Below are 16,308 nucleotides of genomic sequence, written 5' to 3' on the forward strand. Positions count from 1 at the left end.
TTTTTGGACAAGTTTTCCAAAATATTGTGTTATGTATTGATGATATTATTTAGAGTAAGATCCTGATACCATGCTAAACAGGAATGTTAATATGGGACACTATTCTTTACATTTAATTTCTTAAAAAAACTCAGTTTTTTATATTGGTAATTTTTTATACTGTAAATTTTAATATATATTCAAGATGCATTAGCTGAACTAACAATCCATAATGCAAGCATTAAATAGCACATGTAGGGAAAAACACATTTTACTGGAAAGAAATATGTACCTATCATAATGAATATCAGTGATCTGTTGGCCCAAGGATCCTCATCTCTAAAATGAGGAGATCCTTGTAGACATTCTAATTTATACATTGTGTATGACTGATGCCTTTCTCTGTGCATTTCTAATTGATACCAGGACTTTATTTTCTTTTATTTTATACTATTGATAGTCTGTTTGTTTTTATGAAGTTTTTTAACCTCAGTTACTTAGTGTAAGATTATAGTGTATTGAGATATGTCATAGGTTATGAGGTATCAAGGCCATAAACAGTTAACTCTTTTATATCATTAGGGTAACATTTACTAAATGATCTTTCCTTAAGAGATAGAAACCTTTCAGTCTGAACATGTTAATGTTCTCTCTTCTCTCCAAAATGAGCCATTTGCTCTCCTTACCTATTGGTAGAATTGGATATATTATAGAATCCAGAAAATTTTAAACATCTGTTACAAATTTAAATGGCCTGGTAATATAAAGGAATTTTTTTGAATAACCTTAAATGTCATTTGTACTATCATTTATTTATGGTGAGTCCTATAATTGTACTGAATAATTTAAAAATTAATTTATTCTAGCTTATATCATTCAAAATATGCCAAGTCTCAATCAATATATATATTTTAGAAGTCTATATACTATAAGTCATAGATTGTAAAAGACCTTTTGTGTAACCGTCATTAAATATTCTTATATGTTGATTACCATTGAGTCTTAAAAGTTACCTTTTGAGTAATTCTAAGAAGAATATGATTCACAATAGTGCTTACTACATTTTTGAATCCATTAATCTCTTGAGTGACATTTATATATACTAAGATTTATATTAACTACTTCATCTACATTTGAATACAAAATTACTTAAATTGGTGATAGAAAGCTTTCTTTAAGAGACAAGACTGACATGATTGTTCTCTTCTTAGTTTAGTCAAATTGAATTTAATATTAGAGTTCTTTTTATTCTTATAATCATTGATATGTATTCTAAAGCTTACATTTAAGATCAAACTGCCCTATGGATATTGACTCATAAGATTTTCTTAATTTGTGCACAGTGTTAATGAAACCAGTTTAAAATAATCATGGTAATAAACAAAATTGTACATTCCTGAATTGAGTGAATTTCTCACTCTTTGAAGCACTCATATAATAATTTATTCAATATATAATTTCTTAGCACTCCTCTTAAAAAGACCAACCATTAAAAATATAAAACTCAATTTTTTTTCAAAATAATCTCTGTAATCATAATTTTATATATATGCACGAATATATAGCACAATATCAATAGTAATAGGGCTTCCCCAGTAGCTCAGCAGTAAAGACTATGCCTGCAGTGCAGGAGCTTCAGGAAACACAGGTTCAATTCCTGGGTCGGGAATATTCCACTGGAGGAGAAAAATGGCCACCCCCTCCAAAGTTCTTTCCTGGAGACTCCCATGGACTGAGGAGCCTGACAGGCTACAGTCCATGGGGTCACAAAGAGTCGGACACGACTGAAGCGACTTAGCAGCAGCAGCAGCAGTAGTATGTGTGTGCTTAGTCACTCAGTCGTGTCTGACTCTTGCAACCCCATGCACTGTAACCTGCCAGGCTCCTCAGTCCCTGGGAGTCTCCAGGCAAGATTACCAGAGTGGGTTGCCATTTCCTTCTTCAAGCATCAGTAGTAATAACTAAATATTTTTATATACTAGTATTTTTAAAAGACTAAATTTAATTTGAAAATAAGCTGTTTTCACAATTTTCTTTACATAGAAATCATTTGTTCAGCATAAACAAATGTAAATTCGAATATTTACATTTTCACTTGAAGAGAAATGGGTCAAATATGTCTGCAAGTCATCAAAATATGTGATGACTAAATACATAATGCAGACAGTTCTCACCTTATAATGCTTGAGGATCTTAGGTTGCAAGTAATAGCAACAAACTGGGTTCACTTAGCCCAAGATATGGATCTCAGAGAATTTAATTTCCTTAGCTTGTATCATACGGCACTATTATGCTCAGCACCCACCTCTTACCTCTTTCTAGAGAAGACAAAGCATGCTGATCGATAGTCTTACCAAAAGTACCCACAATGAGAAAGCAGAAATTTCCCCCAAAGAGGGGAAAGTGGACATTGGATGGAGAGCCTCACAAATTCCCTCTGTGAATCAGCTCTGCTTCCCCAGCACAATTTTAAGTCAGTTGTCAGTAAGAGGTGGTAATGGCTTTCTTGACCTTGGAGAAGAATTTCAACAGAGCTGGGTTCAGAGCTGCAGAAATTGTAATTTCCACTAAAGCTACTGCATTGTAAATTGTTTGTGCTTTTACTATGTGAATATGCACAAATGTAGAAAGAACCTCTATTTCCCCATCTATAAAATGGAGATGTAAAAACTTCCCTATTTGTGTCACTCAGGTCTGGTGGAGATCATATGACAGTTCTAAAAGTGCTATAAAAAGTGGAAAAAAAAAAAGGTCCACATGTAAATATATAAGGAATAAGAGGTACAACAGGGAAAAACTACAAAGAATACATGCCCACCCTGTTCTTCTAAGTAGTGAGACATAGTTCTGAAAATACCAAGAAAGATACAATCTTTGTTTATGACTTTGGTGGGTTATCCACCAAATAACAAAGAGACAAAGGATTAAGGCTCACCTACCGTAAACACAAAAATTACAAACTTTAATCAATTAGGTTGATTATTTTTATCCTAAGCATCAGACTATTTCTGGGATTCTCAATGGGGCTGGAGGAGTTAGGTGTGGAATGGCTTTGTAAACAGGCAGACTTGAGTTTGTGCTGAGCTGGAGGAGATGGAAGAGAGTTGGGAATGACTGCCATTTATTGAACATTCTGTGCATTGTGAATCCTTTATATTTTATCTCATAATACTCAAAATAACCCAAACAAGTAGTCACTTTATGTCTTTTTTATGTGTGGAAATTGAGGTGATATCTATTGAGTAACTTATTAAGTAAATGAGAAACTAGTTTCAAGCCCAGAGATTCAACTCTTATTCTCAAACTAGAAGTTACCTGCTCTCCTTTCTCTTAATACTTTTTCTGCCAAAGATAAAAAGTGAAAGGAAGGGTGAAAGCACTTAGTTTTCAGAGATGCTCTTTTCTGTATGTGTATATGTGCACATGACCTAGAAAACAGACACAATTTCATATTTAGCAATAGGGTATATATCTAGTTTATAGTTTCATTGCTTTCTGGCACTCAAAGTTATTGTTAAATTGCATCATTTTCTGAATTGGCTGATGCTGGTTAATTGATAGAAGAATAGAGTTGAGGCAAATTTCTAGTGATATCTCTATTGTTAGATAGTCCTGCTATGAATATTTGATACTCATAACTTTTGGTTCCAGAAAGATATAGTTCAAGGGGTCAACACCATTTAAAAAAATATATATATAGCCATTGACTGCCGTAGGAATGACAGAAGTTACCTACATTCCCCTAAAGTATCTTTTGCTCAAGCAGTACACATTTCTGCATCCAGCTGTGGTCCATTTAGGAAGAAACTTGATGTACTTAATTTGGAGCAGTAAAAAGTACTTCATTGAACAAATGAAAAACTTTATATTTCATTAAGCTCTGGTAATCCCAGATATGGCTCATATGCTGCCAAGTTACTTTCTGCTCATATTTTGTGCATGAATTCATTTGTATTATAATAATACTGAAATTGATTACTATATTTCCATTAATTTTCCCCATATTTGGTATTTTAAGATATGTTATACTTAGACATCTGGGAACCACTCACTATATGCAAAAAATAATTGTGCCATTCATTAGTTAAAAATTCTATAAAACATATCATTGTGAAAGATTTACAAGTATCCTCTAGATTGTAGTTGATTGATTTTTATAAGTTACTTTTGAGATAAAACTGTTACTCTCCTGGATTAATTAAATTGAGTAAATTCTAATGAAAAAGTTTAGCCTGTATCCTTAGACACTGATTTTTTCCACTGAGACGGATTATGCAAAAGAGCATTATAAACGCACTAAAATCTGACATTTTAAAGAATTTGTTATGGCCCATTATTTCGTCTAACAATGAAAACGTGGAGGCAGCAAATGTGAATAAGTCAATACATGTGCTTTTGCCGCTGCATCCATGTTTTTTGTGTATTCAGCTCTGCAACTAATGCATTGTGAAAGAAACAATATCATTTTGAGTGATTTATAAAAATGTTTTCCTGATCATATCATTTCATTGTTTATAGCTTTTAACAACTGTAACATACGGATTGTGGTGTTTTGAAAACAGAAATGCATCTTCCCATCTGATGTACTCCGTTTCTTCTGATATTCAGTATGTCTGAATAAATATATTATTACTTTCAGGTGGGAAAGGTGGAAAAAAGAAGAAAAATAAAAACTCTTCTAAACCACAGAAAAACAATGGACCGACCTGGGCCAATGTTCCACTACCTCCTCCCCCGGTCCAGCCTCTTCCGGGCACAGAGCTGGAACACTATGCAGTGGAGCAGCAAGAAAATGGGTAAAAATGTTTCATCTTCCAACAAAGTGACCAGGGCTATACTGCTGTCTCTTTCATGCATTTTTGTCTTGATGCTGTGTTCTCTTACTGTTTTCCCCGCCTCCTTGCCAGCCTTTCCTTGTCCCCCTCCCCTTTTATTGTTTGCTGCATCTATGTATTTTTAGCTGATAAATACAACACGGCACATATTGAGGACCTCGAATCCTTGGCCGTCAAGTGCCTTAGATTGTCTGCAATCATGATAATGCAGCCTCCATTTATAATATTGCTTGTTAGTTTGAAAGCAAGTAACCCAGAGCTCTGTGAACTAAAGAGGCACTCCTGAGAAGGGCTGAAAAGGAAATTAAAATAACCTTCTTCATCATCCCTCGCATTTCTCTAATGACTTGATGTCTGGCCATAGCAGGGAGCCCGCTGTTGAGCTCCATCACAATGGGATAATTGTAGGGATCTGGCCAGTGTGTAGAACTTTAATCATCAGCTTTGATGGGACTTTAGGAGTCTGAACAATAAGAGAGGTTCAAGTCAATGCACACTCTGTAACAAACCTTTTTTAAGGTAGAAAATTTCCTTCAAGGGTCTTTAAATGTGACCAGTTTCCTTATTCTTTCCCAAACATCTCACAAGTGTTAGTTTGTTTTCCTCTGTTGAAGTGTTAATTGATTTTAAGGTAGAAAAATGTTGATACTCTTTCCTAATTCTAAGTGCTCCATTTTCTTCATAGTTCTTAGGTCACCCATTGCTTTTGACTGAAACTGCAAAGTAGAGAATAGAGGCAGTTTTTTCCAAGTTTTCCTTTATTTAGAAGTATTTAGGCATTAAAATATCTGTTTATTTAAACAATGGTTTTATTTTCTCTCTTGTTTTGCTTAACGATCTTGTGCACATGCTTGTAATTTTTTTCTCCATCTCCTTTTCTTTTTATACTATTGTTGTCTTTGAGGTTTCCAGATTAATTTTCCTAAGTAGAAATTTTTCTATCACATTTGCTTCCTGAAAAAGACTTCATTTGCCTTTTTTTAAAGTTACATTATATATATATATGCATATATCTATGCATATATATCTATGCATTATATACACAGGTCGATGGACATGCATATAACTATATACATAAGCTTTGTTGTTTAGTGTCTAAGTCATGTCCAACTGTTTTTTGCGACCCCCATGGACTGTAGCCCACTAGGCTTCTCTGTCCATGGGATTTCCCAGACAAAAGTCCTGGAGTACGTTGATATTTCCTTCTTCAAGGGATCTTCCTGACCCAGGGATGGAACCTGCATTCCTACATGGACAGGTGGATTCTTTACCACTGAGCCACCAGGGAACCCCATACATAATCATACCTCCATATTTTTTCTCTGTATCTTTCTTTCCCTCCAAAAGGCTTCATTTGCTTCCATGAGATTACAGTTCCCATATAAGAGCATATCATTTTTATTTTACTTGTTTTTAAAAGTTCACATCTGAAATAGGAAGTTAAAAACATACCCTTTTCTCTATTTTAAGAATAAAACTTGTATGTACATGATCTTATATAACATATATCAATAACAAATTATGTTAGTGTCACACAATTCCTGGGCAGGAGAGCAGGGAACAGAGATGTGCATTTCACAAGAAAATATTATTACAGGGCTTATAAATATGCATTTTAAAGGCTGTAGTTAGAAAATAATAAAATTGAACTGATAAACTGAGGAGAGAAAAGTAATGCTGTTAAACATTTATAAAGTCTTAAACTCAGATAACATAAAACTTGTAAGTAATTTGGTATCGCAATTATTATATCTGAAATGATTTCTTGTTATATTATTTACAGTTTTGTATTTTCTGATGTGAAAATCTTATAATACTGAAAAAATATTTTTGAATATTTTCTATATTTATACTCTGTTATTCATGATATAAACACTGAATAATTTACAGAAGCTTTTATGGAATTTTTTATGTCTTGATTTGACTTATGCAGATTTAAAGTTTTCTTGAAATACAAACAACAAAAACTTTAGAAGTCACCTTTCTGTTTTTAATCGCTTTTATTTCTGACAATCAAGGATTCAGCGATTGTACTTCTTATGTTGCTATGTAGATTTCATTTTATTGTTTTAATATCTCATAATAGAGAACTTACTCATCACACATTTTTTTTTTCAAATATATAAGAACTATTAAACCCAGTGCCAGGAAGGAAAGCAGAAGAGATGAAAAAACCAAAAACACTTGCAGTGAGGTAAATGAACCTAAAGCCTCTTACACAAAGTGAAGTAAGTCAGAAAGAGAAGAACAGATATAATATACTAATGCATATGTATGGAATCTAGAAAAATGGTACTGATGAGCCTGGTAGAGACTGCACTTGTGGACACAGTAGGGGAAGATGAGGGTAGGCCGAATTGAGAAAGTAGCACTGACATGTATATACTACCATGTGTGAAATAGTTAATGGGAAGTTGCTAAATAGCACAGGGAACCCAGCCTGGCACTCTGTGATGACCTAGCAGTGTCATAGATAATTATGACTGATTCACACTGTTGTATGGCAAAAACAAACAGAAAATTGTAAAGCAGTTTTCTACCAATTTAAAAATAAATAAAAAGAAATATGAAAGAAAAGAAACAAAAACACAGTTAATAAGGAGGATCTGATCCCTGATTCAGGATACTCACAGTAGTGGGAGGTAGAAACCAAAAATCACACACACACAATTTAGTATGAGAAGCCCTAGCTAAGCACATGTACAAAATAATAACTTGCATACAGAAAGGGATGATCATGTATGCCAAATAAGGCTGGGGCAGGCCTGTGGAAGCTGAGTTTCAAGATGAATCTTGAATCACTTATTCACAAATAATAGTACCCAGAGTTGAGTGGCTGTTGGATGCCAGGCTGTTAACCAGAGGCAGAAAGGATAAAGACAGTGAGTAGTAGTCCCTAACATGAGTTCTTTCCTGGTGGCTCAGTGGTAAAGAACCTGCCTGCCAAGAAGGAGACACGGGTTCAATTCTGGGTTTGGGAAGACCCCCTGGAGAAGGAAATGGCAACCCATTCCAATATTCTTGTGGAGAAGCCCATAGACAGCAGAATTTGACAGAGTACAATCCACGGGATCGCAGAAGAGTTGTGACTTAAGACACAACTTAGCAACTAAACAACAACAACAAAGTCCCTAACATAAAGTAGTCTCCATATCAGAATTGATTGCTAACCAATGGCTACAACCAAATGTTACTAATGTCAGCATTTGCTGTGCAGGTGGAGTGAAAATTCCCTGCCAGAGGCAAAAATTAGAAATAAAAGATGAGGGGAAAAAAAGGAATAGTCCCATTAGTTTTCCTTTAGTATTTCTCCAACTCCTCCTTTGCAATCCAACCCTATTCTAGCTAAGGTCACCTCCTTTCCTTTACTTTGCATTATTAAGTAAGCTTCTCTATTATAATCCTCATCGCAGTGCATTCTAATTGCTTGTCTATATCTTTCTGCAGTTGATAGCTACTGTCTGAGGTTTGTTGAGTGTGAAACAAATGCACAGGGTAGAAGATAATCTGAGAAAGTGACATGAGGCCAGTTGTGAAGTCTTGCATGTCTTACAGGAATTCTGATCTTTGGATACAGAAGGTGGATTGGAGGACATGAGGCCAAGGCAGGTAGAGAACGTAGGGGATATTGCAGCAGAATAGAAGATACCAGGAAAATGATACGGAAGTAAAATAAGGCAATGGCAGCAGGATGGAGAGGGATACATTTTGGAAATATATCTAGCCCAGGATAGTCACAATCTTGAGAAGATTGTCTCTTGCTTTATTACGGTGTTTGTTTCTGAGAGCTTAGATATCATCAATTTTCTTTCTTTCTTCCTCTTTTTCTCTCTCTTTTGCTGTGCTAGGTCTTGGTTGCTCTGCACGGACTTTCTCTAGTTGCGGCAAGTGAGGGCTACTCTTTGTTGCAGTGCACACGCTTCTCAGAGAGGTGGCTTCTCTTGTTGGGGAACATAGTCTGCAAGTGCGTGGGCTGGAGTAGTTGCCACTCCTGAACTCCAGAGCTCAGGCCCAGTAGTTGTGGCACATGGGCTTAGTTGCTCTGTGGCATGTGGGTGGGACCTTCCTGGCCAGGGATCTAACCTCTGTCCCCTGCACTGGCGGTTGGTTTCTTATCCACTGCGCCACCAGGGAAATCTAGATAACATCCATTTTCTCTCTAAGCCTTTCTTGAGCCATTTTCCCTCCACAATATTAAATATCAGAAGTTATCAAAACACTGCCCGAATAGAAAATAATTGGTTAATTCAATACTATATCAACAGTGGTAAATGTTCTCTCTCATCAATATGCCTCTCTCAGCTAGGCAAAATGTATCAAAATGTAATTATTCTTAGCTATAAGTATAATGTATTTTAATGCAATCATGGGATAGTAGGAAGAATTCTATAGTAATTCAGTAGAAAACTGATGCTTTGTTTTGCTACAAGCAATCAGAAATTGGCAGGCTTTTCTAGGTGGTGAACTTCATTGTATTTTTATTAGTAATTTGGTGTTTGTATCTGGCCTTTTCACAAGTTAGTTCACATGCAACATTGATTTGTTGTCATCCTGCTCATTATTCACCAGGCAAGACAGATAATATGATGCCTCATATTTCACTGACAGTAAGTCAGAGAACAAAAGCTTATCTAGGAAAGGTTGGCCAAAAGACCTTTGGATTGGCATTAGAATCATTTGCACAGTCTTTTTATGTTATTGCAAGAAAAAGTTGAATTTCCATCACTCAAGTAAGATACACATCTATGAATGTGAAAGAAACTCTAAAAATAGAGCTAAAAATGTTTGGTTTTCATAAACATTCATAGAGTCATCTGTTACTTTCTTGCTCTTCTTCAGAAACCTCAGGAAACCTAAGTATCTATTGTTCTGGAATGAGTTGAGACATGAGTACCTCAGAGGTGATACCCAGTTCTCCCTGTTGTATGATTTACACTGTGTCCCAAATTTCTTTTACCTGTTCTCTCATGCTTTTCACCTAGACTTTTCTTGTATTCCCCATCCCCCTCTATTTTCCACTTCTTGCACAAACAACCGAGATGAATCCGTGCTTTTTTCTTAGTTTTGCTCATGTTTCACAGAGGGACAGAATTTGCTCACTCCTGGTCTATTATTAATAGAATACCTTTGTAGAAAAGACTGGAACAATTGATGATAAATGCTCATTCTAGTTAAATAGAATAGCAATTAGAATATTTTTTAGTCATTTAGTACATTATATAATATAATTGTATATTGATAAAAATCACATTTATATGGTTAGGCTCTCCTTTGCTTGATGGTATTTGAATAATAATAACTGAGTGGAGTAAAACTAAGTGCAACTTTTTCTGTGCTATCTGAACACATTATATGTATATACACACACACACACATACACACACACACATTCCTTCTCATATATTCTATATGTATGTTCACTGCATATATGTGTTTCCTTTAAATTATTGGAAGGATGGCTTACTACTTATAAATAAGGGAAATTTTAGGAGATGTTTGACTACTTCCATTTGAAAGATTGAATATATAAATGTTTTTTCCTCACAGGTACGACTTACACAGGCAATAGCCTATGTAAGCAAGGAAAGTCCATGTACTAGTTTATAGAGTGAAATTGTATTATTTTGTAACAAGATTTATGGAATAAATTTAATTATAACTATTAATGAAATATAACAGGATGAGCATTCCCTACTGAAAATGGGCAGTTTTTTAAAAATTAGGTTTCTTATACATGTTTTTGTTTGAATTAATATAACATTTCAGTTCAGTTCAGTCACTCAGTCATGTCCGACTCTTTGCAACCCTATGGACTGCAGCACGCCAGGATTCTCTGTCCAGCACAACTCCCGGAGCCTACTCAAAATTATGTCCATTGCACTGGTGATGCCATCCAACCATCTCATCCTCTGTCGTCCCCTTCTCCTGCCCCCAATCCCTCCCAGCATCGGTATTTTCCAATGAGTCAGTTCTTCGCATCAGGTGGCCAAAGTATTGGAGTTTCAGCTTCAGCATCAGTCTTTCCAATGAATATTCAGGACTGATTTCCTTTAGGATAGACTGGTTGGATCTCCTTGCAGTCCAAGGGACTCTCAAGAGTCTTCTCCAACACCTCAGTTAGAAAGCATCAATTCTTCAGCACTCAGCTTTCTTTATAGTCCAATTCTCACAACTATACATGACTACTGGAAAAGCCACAGCTTTGACTAGATGGACTTTTGTTGGCAAAGTAATGTCTCTGCTTTTTAATATGCTGTCTAGGTTGGTCATAGCTTTTCTTCCAAGGAGCAGGCGTCTTTTAATTTCATGGCTGCAGTCACCATCTGCAATGATTTGGGAGCCCCGCAAAATAAAGTCTCACTGTTTCTATTGTTTTCCCGTCTATTTGCCATGAAGTGATGGGACCAGATGTCATGATCTTAGTTTTCTGAATGTTGAGTTTTAAGGCAGCTTTTCACTCTCATCTTTCACTTTCATCAAGAGGCTCTTTAGTTCTTCTTTACTTTCTGCCATAAGTGTGGTGTCATCTGCATATCTGAGGTTATTGATATTTCTCCTGGCAATTTTGTTTCCAGCTTGTGCTTCATCCAGCCTGGCATTTCTCATGATGTACTCTGCATATAAGTTAAATAAGCAGGGTACTGGGATAGAAGGTTGTGAAACTTTTTAAACCACAGATTCTCTTCTTTGAATGAAATCTGTGATCTCCAGTATATAAAACATTTTTTTAATGCCATCATTTTAGAGCAATTTATTTTTTTCAGGTCATATTGCTACTTATATAATCAAAGAAATGAGAATATGAATATATGAATATATTTTCTAATATACAAAAATTATTATTTGTAACACATTAAAGTGTGCCTGATACTAAAATGTAAAAGACATTTCAGAAGAGATATTCCTATCACACTATATAGGGCTTCTGAAACAATGTCTTCAGTTTGCAGCTCATTGAGGTAGAAGATTATTTAGGTACGCTCAACAAGAGATGAAAGCTGAAGAGTTAAAATGTCATCACATTCTGTATAAAACCTTTCAGTGACTGTCCATCACCCATAGACAAAATTCCAAACTCTTTCTTGGGGCTGATGAAGCACTTTGTGATATAACACAGCCCGCCTCATCTATAACCAACCTTCTTTATTTGCCAATCCTTACCGGTTAGAAAACTGAGTTCTTTGAATATTTTATATTTTCCCTTCCTCTGGGCCCACTCAGCTGTTTCTTAGAATATCTCCATTTCTGATGGTCAGCATAGCCCTGCCCAACCCCCATACTGGTTTCAACCTCCCTGCTCTATTCCTTTAATACTTAGTATCTTTGGTTATTTGCTTCTTATCAGCCTACCCCGCTGGATTATATGCTCTGTAAAAAGATCCAGTTACCTGACAGATGATTGTCAAACAAAAGGATGATAAATTCAGGAGTTTTACATAGACTTTATTGTTTAGATCTGTTTTAGTTTAGCAGCAAAACTGAGCAAAAAAATACATAATTTTCCAATTCTTTGTGTCCCCATACATTAACAGCCTTTGCCAGTATCAACATCTCCTACCAAAGGGGTACATTTGGTAAACTGATAAAACTATATTGCCACATAATTATCACCCAACAGTCATGGTTTATGTTACAGTTCATTCTTGGTGTTGTACATTCTGTGTGCAGATGTACAAAGAACAGTTGGATGAAGGTATAACAGCATGTATACCATCATTGCAGTATCATGCAGCATAGATTAACTGTTGTAAAAATCCTTTGTGCCCAGTCTGTTCATCCCTCCCTCCCCTTGACCTCTGGCAACCACTGATCTTTTTATTGTCTTCATAGTTTTGCTTTTTCTAAAATATCATATAGTTGGAATCATAAAGTATATAGTCTTTTCAGATTTACTTCTTTCACTTGATAATATGCATTTAATTTTCTTCCATGTCTTACTGTGCATGGCTTAATAGTACATTTCTTTTTAGCACTGAATAATATTCCACTATCTGGATATGCCATGAGTTATGTATTCATTCACCTCCTGAAAGATATCTTTGTTGCTTCCAGGTTTTCAGCAATTATAAATAAAGCATCCATTGTATAGTTTCTTGATAAATACATTTTCAAACAGGATAAGTAGAAAGACACTCAAGTAAAGCTATTCAGAAATCATCTGGACATTTACTAATTACTGGTTTGTAAGGGACATCAAGACTAGATATATACATTTGTAATATTCATTCTATTTTTGATTTCTCTAATGTAGATAATCTTCTATATGCTGGATACAGTAGTAGGTGCTAGAAATGCAAAGTTGAGAATTACGAAGTTCTTGAGTTAGGATTTCACAGAATAGAGGGGGAAAAGAGACATGAAACAAATAATTTCAGTATAATATGGAGATTGCACAGTATAAGTATTATCAAGTTGTAATCAGTTCCTTATGATGGGGACAGAGAAGGCTCAGAGAACTAAAGACATTTGAATTGAACCTTGAAGAAGAGGCAGGAGCTCACAGTCAGATGATTTGAGAATAGTTATATACAGACCCAGAGATTTGAAAAAAATTATCGCATAGGCTGGTGTTGGAAAATAATGGGAAATTAAACTAAAATAATAGGCTCATGAGATGGGGAAGTGTCTTTTAATCCCCACTAATGAGCTTGAACTTTTCTTACATTAGCAATATTACTGAATAATTTAAGCATAGGTGTGATGTGAATGAAGATTTTAGAAATATAATCCAATTGCCTATATGGAAGGTAGAATGGAAGGGATGAAGATGACACCCTAGGAGCTAGGAAATCTAATGGACTGGTTCACATCAGAAGGAGACTGATTTATGATAATGGGCGTAGAGGTGAAGTGTAGAATATAGACTTGGGAGATATTTTAGAGTTTGACTTTATAGAATATTATCTTTATTAGATATCAGTATAAAATAAAATTTCTTATTTTACCCTTAAGTGTTCTTTTTAAAATACATTGAGATCTATCTGATTTATGAAAATAATAGCACTATGGGTAAGGTGTAAACAGAAATGCTACTGATTTTGTGTCACAGTTGAGACATTTTGGGTTGATTTTCCATATTCCCCAGCCAGAATCCCTAAAACACGGTGTATTTAAAAATTGTTATTTTTCTTTTTAATATATATTTTATGGGATTAGGTTTTCAACTTCTGTTTTATAGATTTTAGATGTTGAGATACATGACATCAGTTTCTAATGAAAAGATTAAGAAAATTAGGATAGTCGAAAAGTTATTGAATGTATTTTTAGCACAAAGTCTTAATGACTGACATGTCACATGGAATGGAAGGTTGGCATAGACCTAGACTAAGAGTAAATAAAATTATCAAACTTCTTAGATAAATATTGACATATTCTTTTGGTGCACAAAGATGAACAAGAGAAGAAAGTAGTTAAATCTCCAAGCACCAAGTTCATTAATTGCCCGTAATTAGCAATTTAGTTTTTTTTTTTTTCATGTGAATACCTTTGGTGGGAAATTATTGCCTTTTGTAACTGTGGGGTAACAATTAGCTAATAAGACCTTTTAAGAATAAATTGAGATTTTGAAATAGCAGATGTACTTATGATTAGAAATTAAGATAATGTCTAATGATTTCCTACAGGTGATTTACTATCATAGTGCCCACAACCAGAAATCAGGCCGAAGTAAACTGAGAGAGCATCTTAGATGTTCCTGTGGATGCCATTCAGTGCCGGTGGCCTGTGTGTGTATGCCTATGTGTAATGTGTTCTCCTTTTTTCATTTAATTTCAGCTACGACAGTGATAGCTGGTGCCCACCATTACCAGTTCAAACTTATTTACACCAGGGTATGGAGGATGAACTGGAAGAAGATGATGACCGTGTCCCAACACCTCCTGTCCGAGGCGTGGCTTCTTCTCCTGCCATTTCCTTTGGCCAGCAGTCCACGGCAACTCTGACTCCCTCCCCACGGGAAGAGATGCAGCCCATGCTGCAAGCTCACCTGGATGAGTTGACAAGGGCCTATCAGTTTGATATGGCAAAGCAAACATGGTAATTGTCCTTATTAGTTCCGGGGACCCATGCTTTCAACACACAGATAGGGGAGAAACGTTCTTGAACATTAAATTCACTAGAGAGTCTCAGTGAACTCTGCAGCTGGAGTTAGAAATGCTTTGGTACAACTCCGTAATCATCTCGATAAGGAAATTGACTGAATAAAAGTTAAATAATTTGACCAAAGTCACACAACTGATTAGAGTGAACTGGAGCAAGAATTCAAGATCTGCTGAATTTCAGGCTCAAGTGCTTTTGGCTATGCCAGAATCTTTTCTAATGTACAGTTAGCTTCAATTAGCTTCTTCTTGAACTCACTTCCAGCATCATAATGAAGGTCTCTTTTTAGAGTCTTCAAAGTGCCTATGATTAGTTCTGTATGTGGTTGTGAATATGTAAATGTAAGCTTCTGCAAATCACATATGGTCAGTGTCAGTTATTAAAAGACCTTTTCTGGGTTGAATTAAATGAGACAGAAAAAAAGGAACAATATTAGTACAGTAAATGCATCCTTAGAAAGCCCTTAGAATACACTATGTGAGTGTATCTGTTCAGTTAGTCATGTCTGATTCTTTGAGACCCATGGACTGTAGCCCACTGGCTCTTCTGTCCATGGAATTTTCCAGACAAGAATACTGGAGTGAGTTACCTTTTCCCACTCCAGAAGATCTTCCCAACCCAGAGATGGAACCTGTGTCTCTTCTGTCTCCTGCCTTGGCAGGCAGATTCTTTATCACCTGCTCCACCTAGGAAGCCCTTGGAGTAATACCTTAAGGATACAAATTCCTTGTTTTCCTAATAGATTTGTAAACTTTCATAAGATATAGATGAGTGTCTACTTATGTATCCTATGAAAATACAAGAATAGTGGATCAACTCTCACAATTCTGTACAATTATTTTTTTCTTATTTACTCTCCCTTTTCCCAAATAGTAAAATATGAGTTTGACTCTTGAGAATGAAATCTCAGTGACATCTGATTATCTCAGTGACATACTTCTGATTATGCACACACTCGTTGATTTATGTCCTGTGTTTGCAGTTAAATTTTCACAAAATACCATTAGCTTCTTTTTCGATAGGTTTAGTTACTGAGGTAAGCTGATAATGAGATAAATCTTATTCTCAGAGTTAACTATTTATTTCTAAATATATAACTAAATATACAAAGAGATACTAAAACCCAGAATATCACTTAAAGCTTATTACAAACATAGGTTCTTAGAACCAGAGGTTCTTGAATGTTTTCTCAATCATCAGATGTTTTTTCAAAGGTCAAAGATAATTTACTCTTAGAAAGTATTATTTTTCATCAGCCTGCTTTATAAAACACTATTAAAGCTGAAGCCAGCTGCTTTAAGAGCCAACGAATTTCCTTCAGGTTAATTAAATGAAACCCTGAAGCTTAATCATTTAAAGCACAGATTCTAGCTCAGGGATTGTCAACTCTGCCTGC

General features: G+C 35.4%; 1 protein-coding gene across 1 annotated transcript in view; it reads left to right on the forward strand.

Annotated features, from left to right (window-relative positions):
- Positions 1-16,308, forward strand: part of ROBO2 (roundabout guidance receptor 2) — a 652,483-nt gene that overhangs the window by 611,404 nt on the left and 24,771 nt on the right. Inside the window, exons 23-24 of the mRNA XM_068968049.1 lie at positions 4,619-4,775; positions 14,589-14,849. Of these exons, the coding sequence (XP_068824150.1) occupies positions 4,619-4,775; positions 14,589-14,849 (418 nt within the window). The remainder of the gene's footprint in view (positions 1-4,618; positions 4,776-14,588; positions 14,850-16,308) is intronic.

This window comes from Capricornis sumatraensis, chromosome 1, assembly GCF_032405125.1.
Source record: "Capricornis sumatraensis isolate serow.1 chromosome 1, serow.2, whole genome shotgun sequence".
Classification (NCBI taxonomy): Eukaryota; Metazoa; Chordata; class Mammalia; order Artiodactyla; family Bovidae; genus Capricornis; species Capricornis sumatraensis.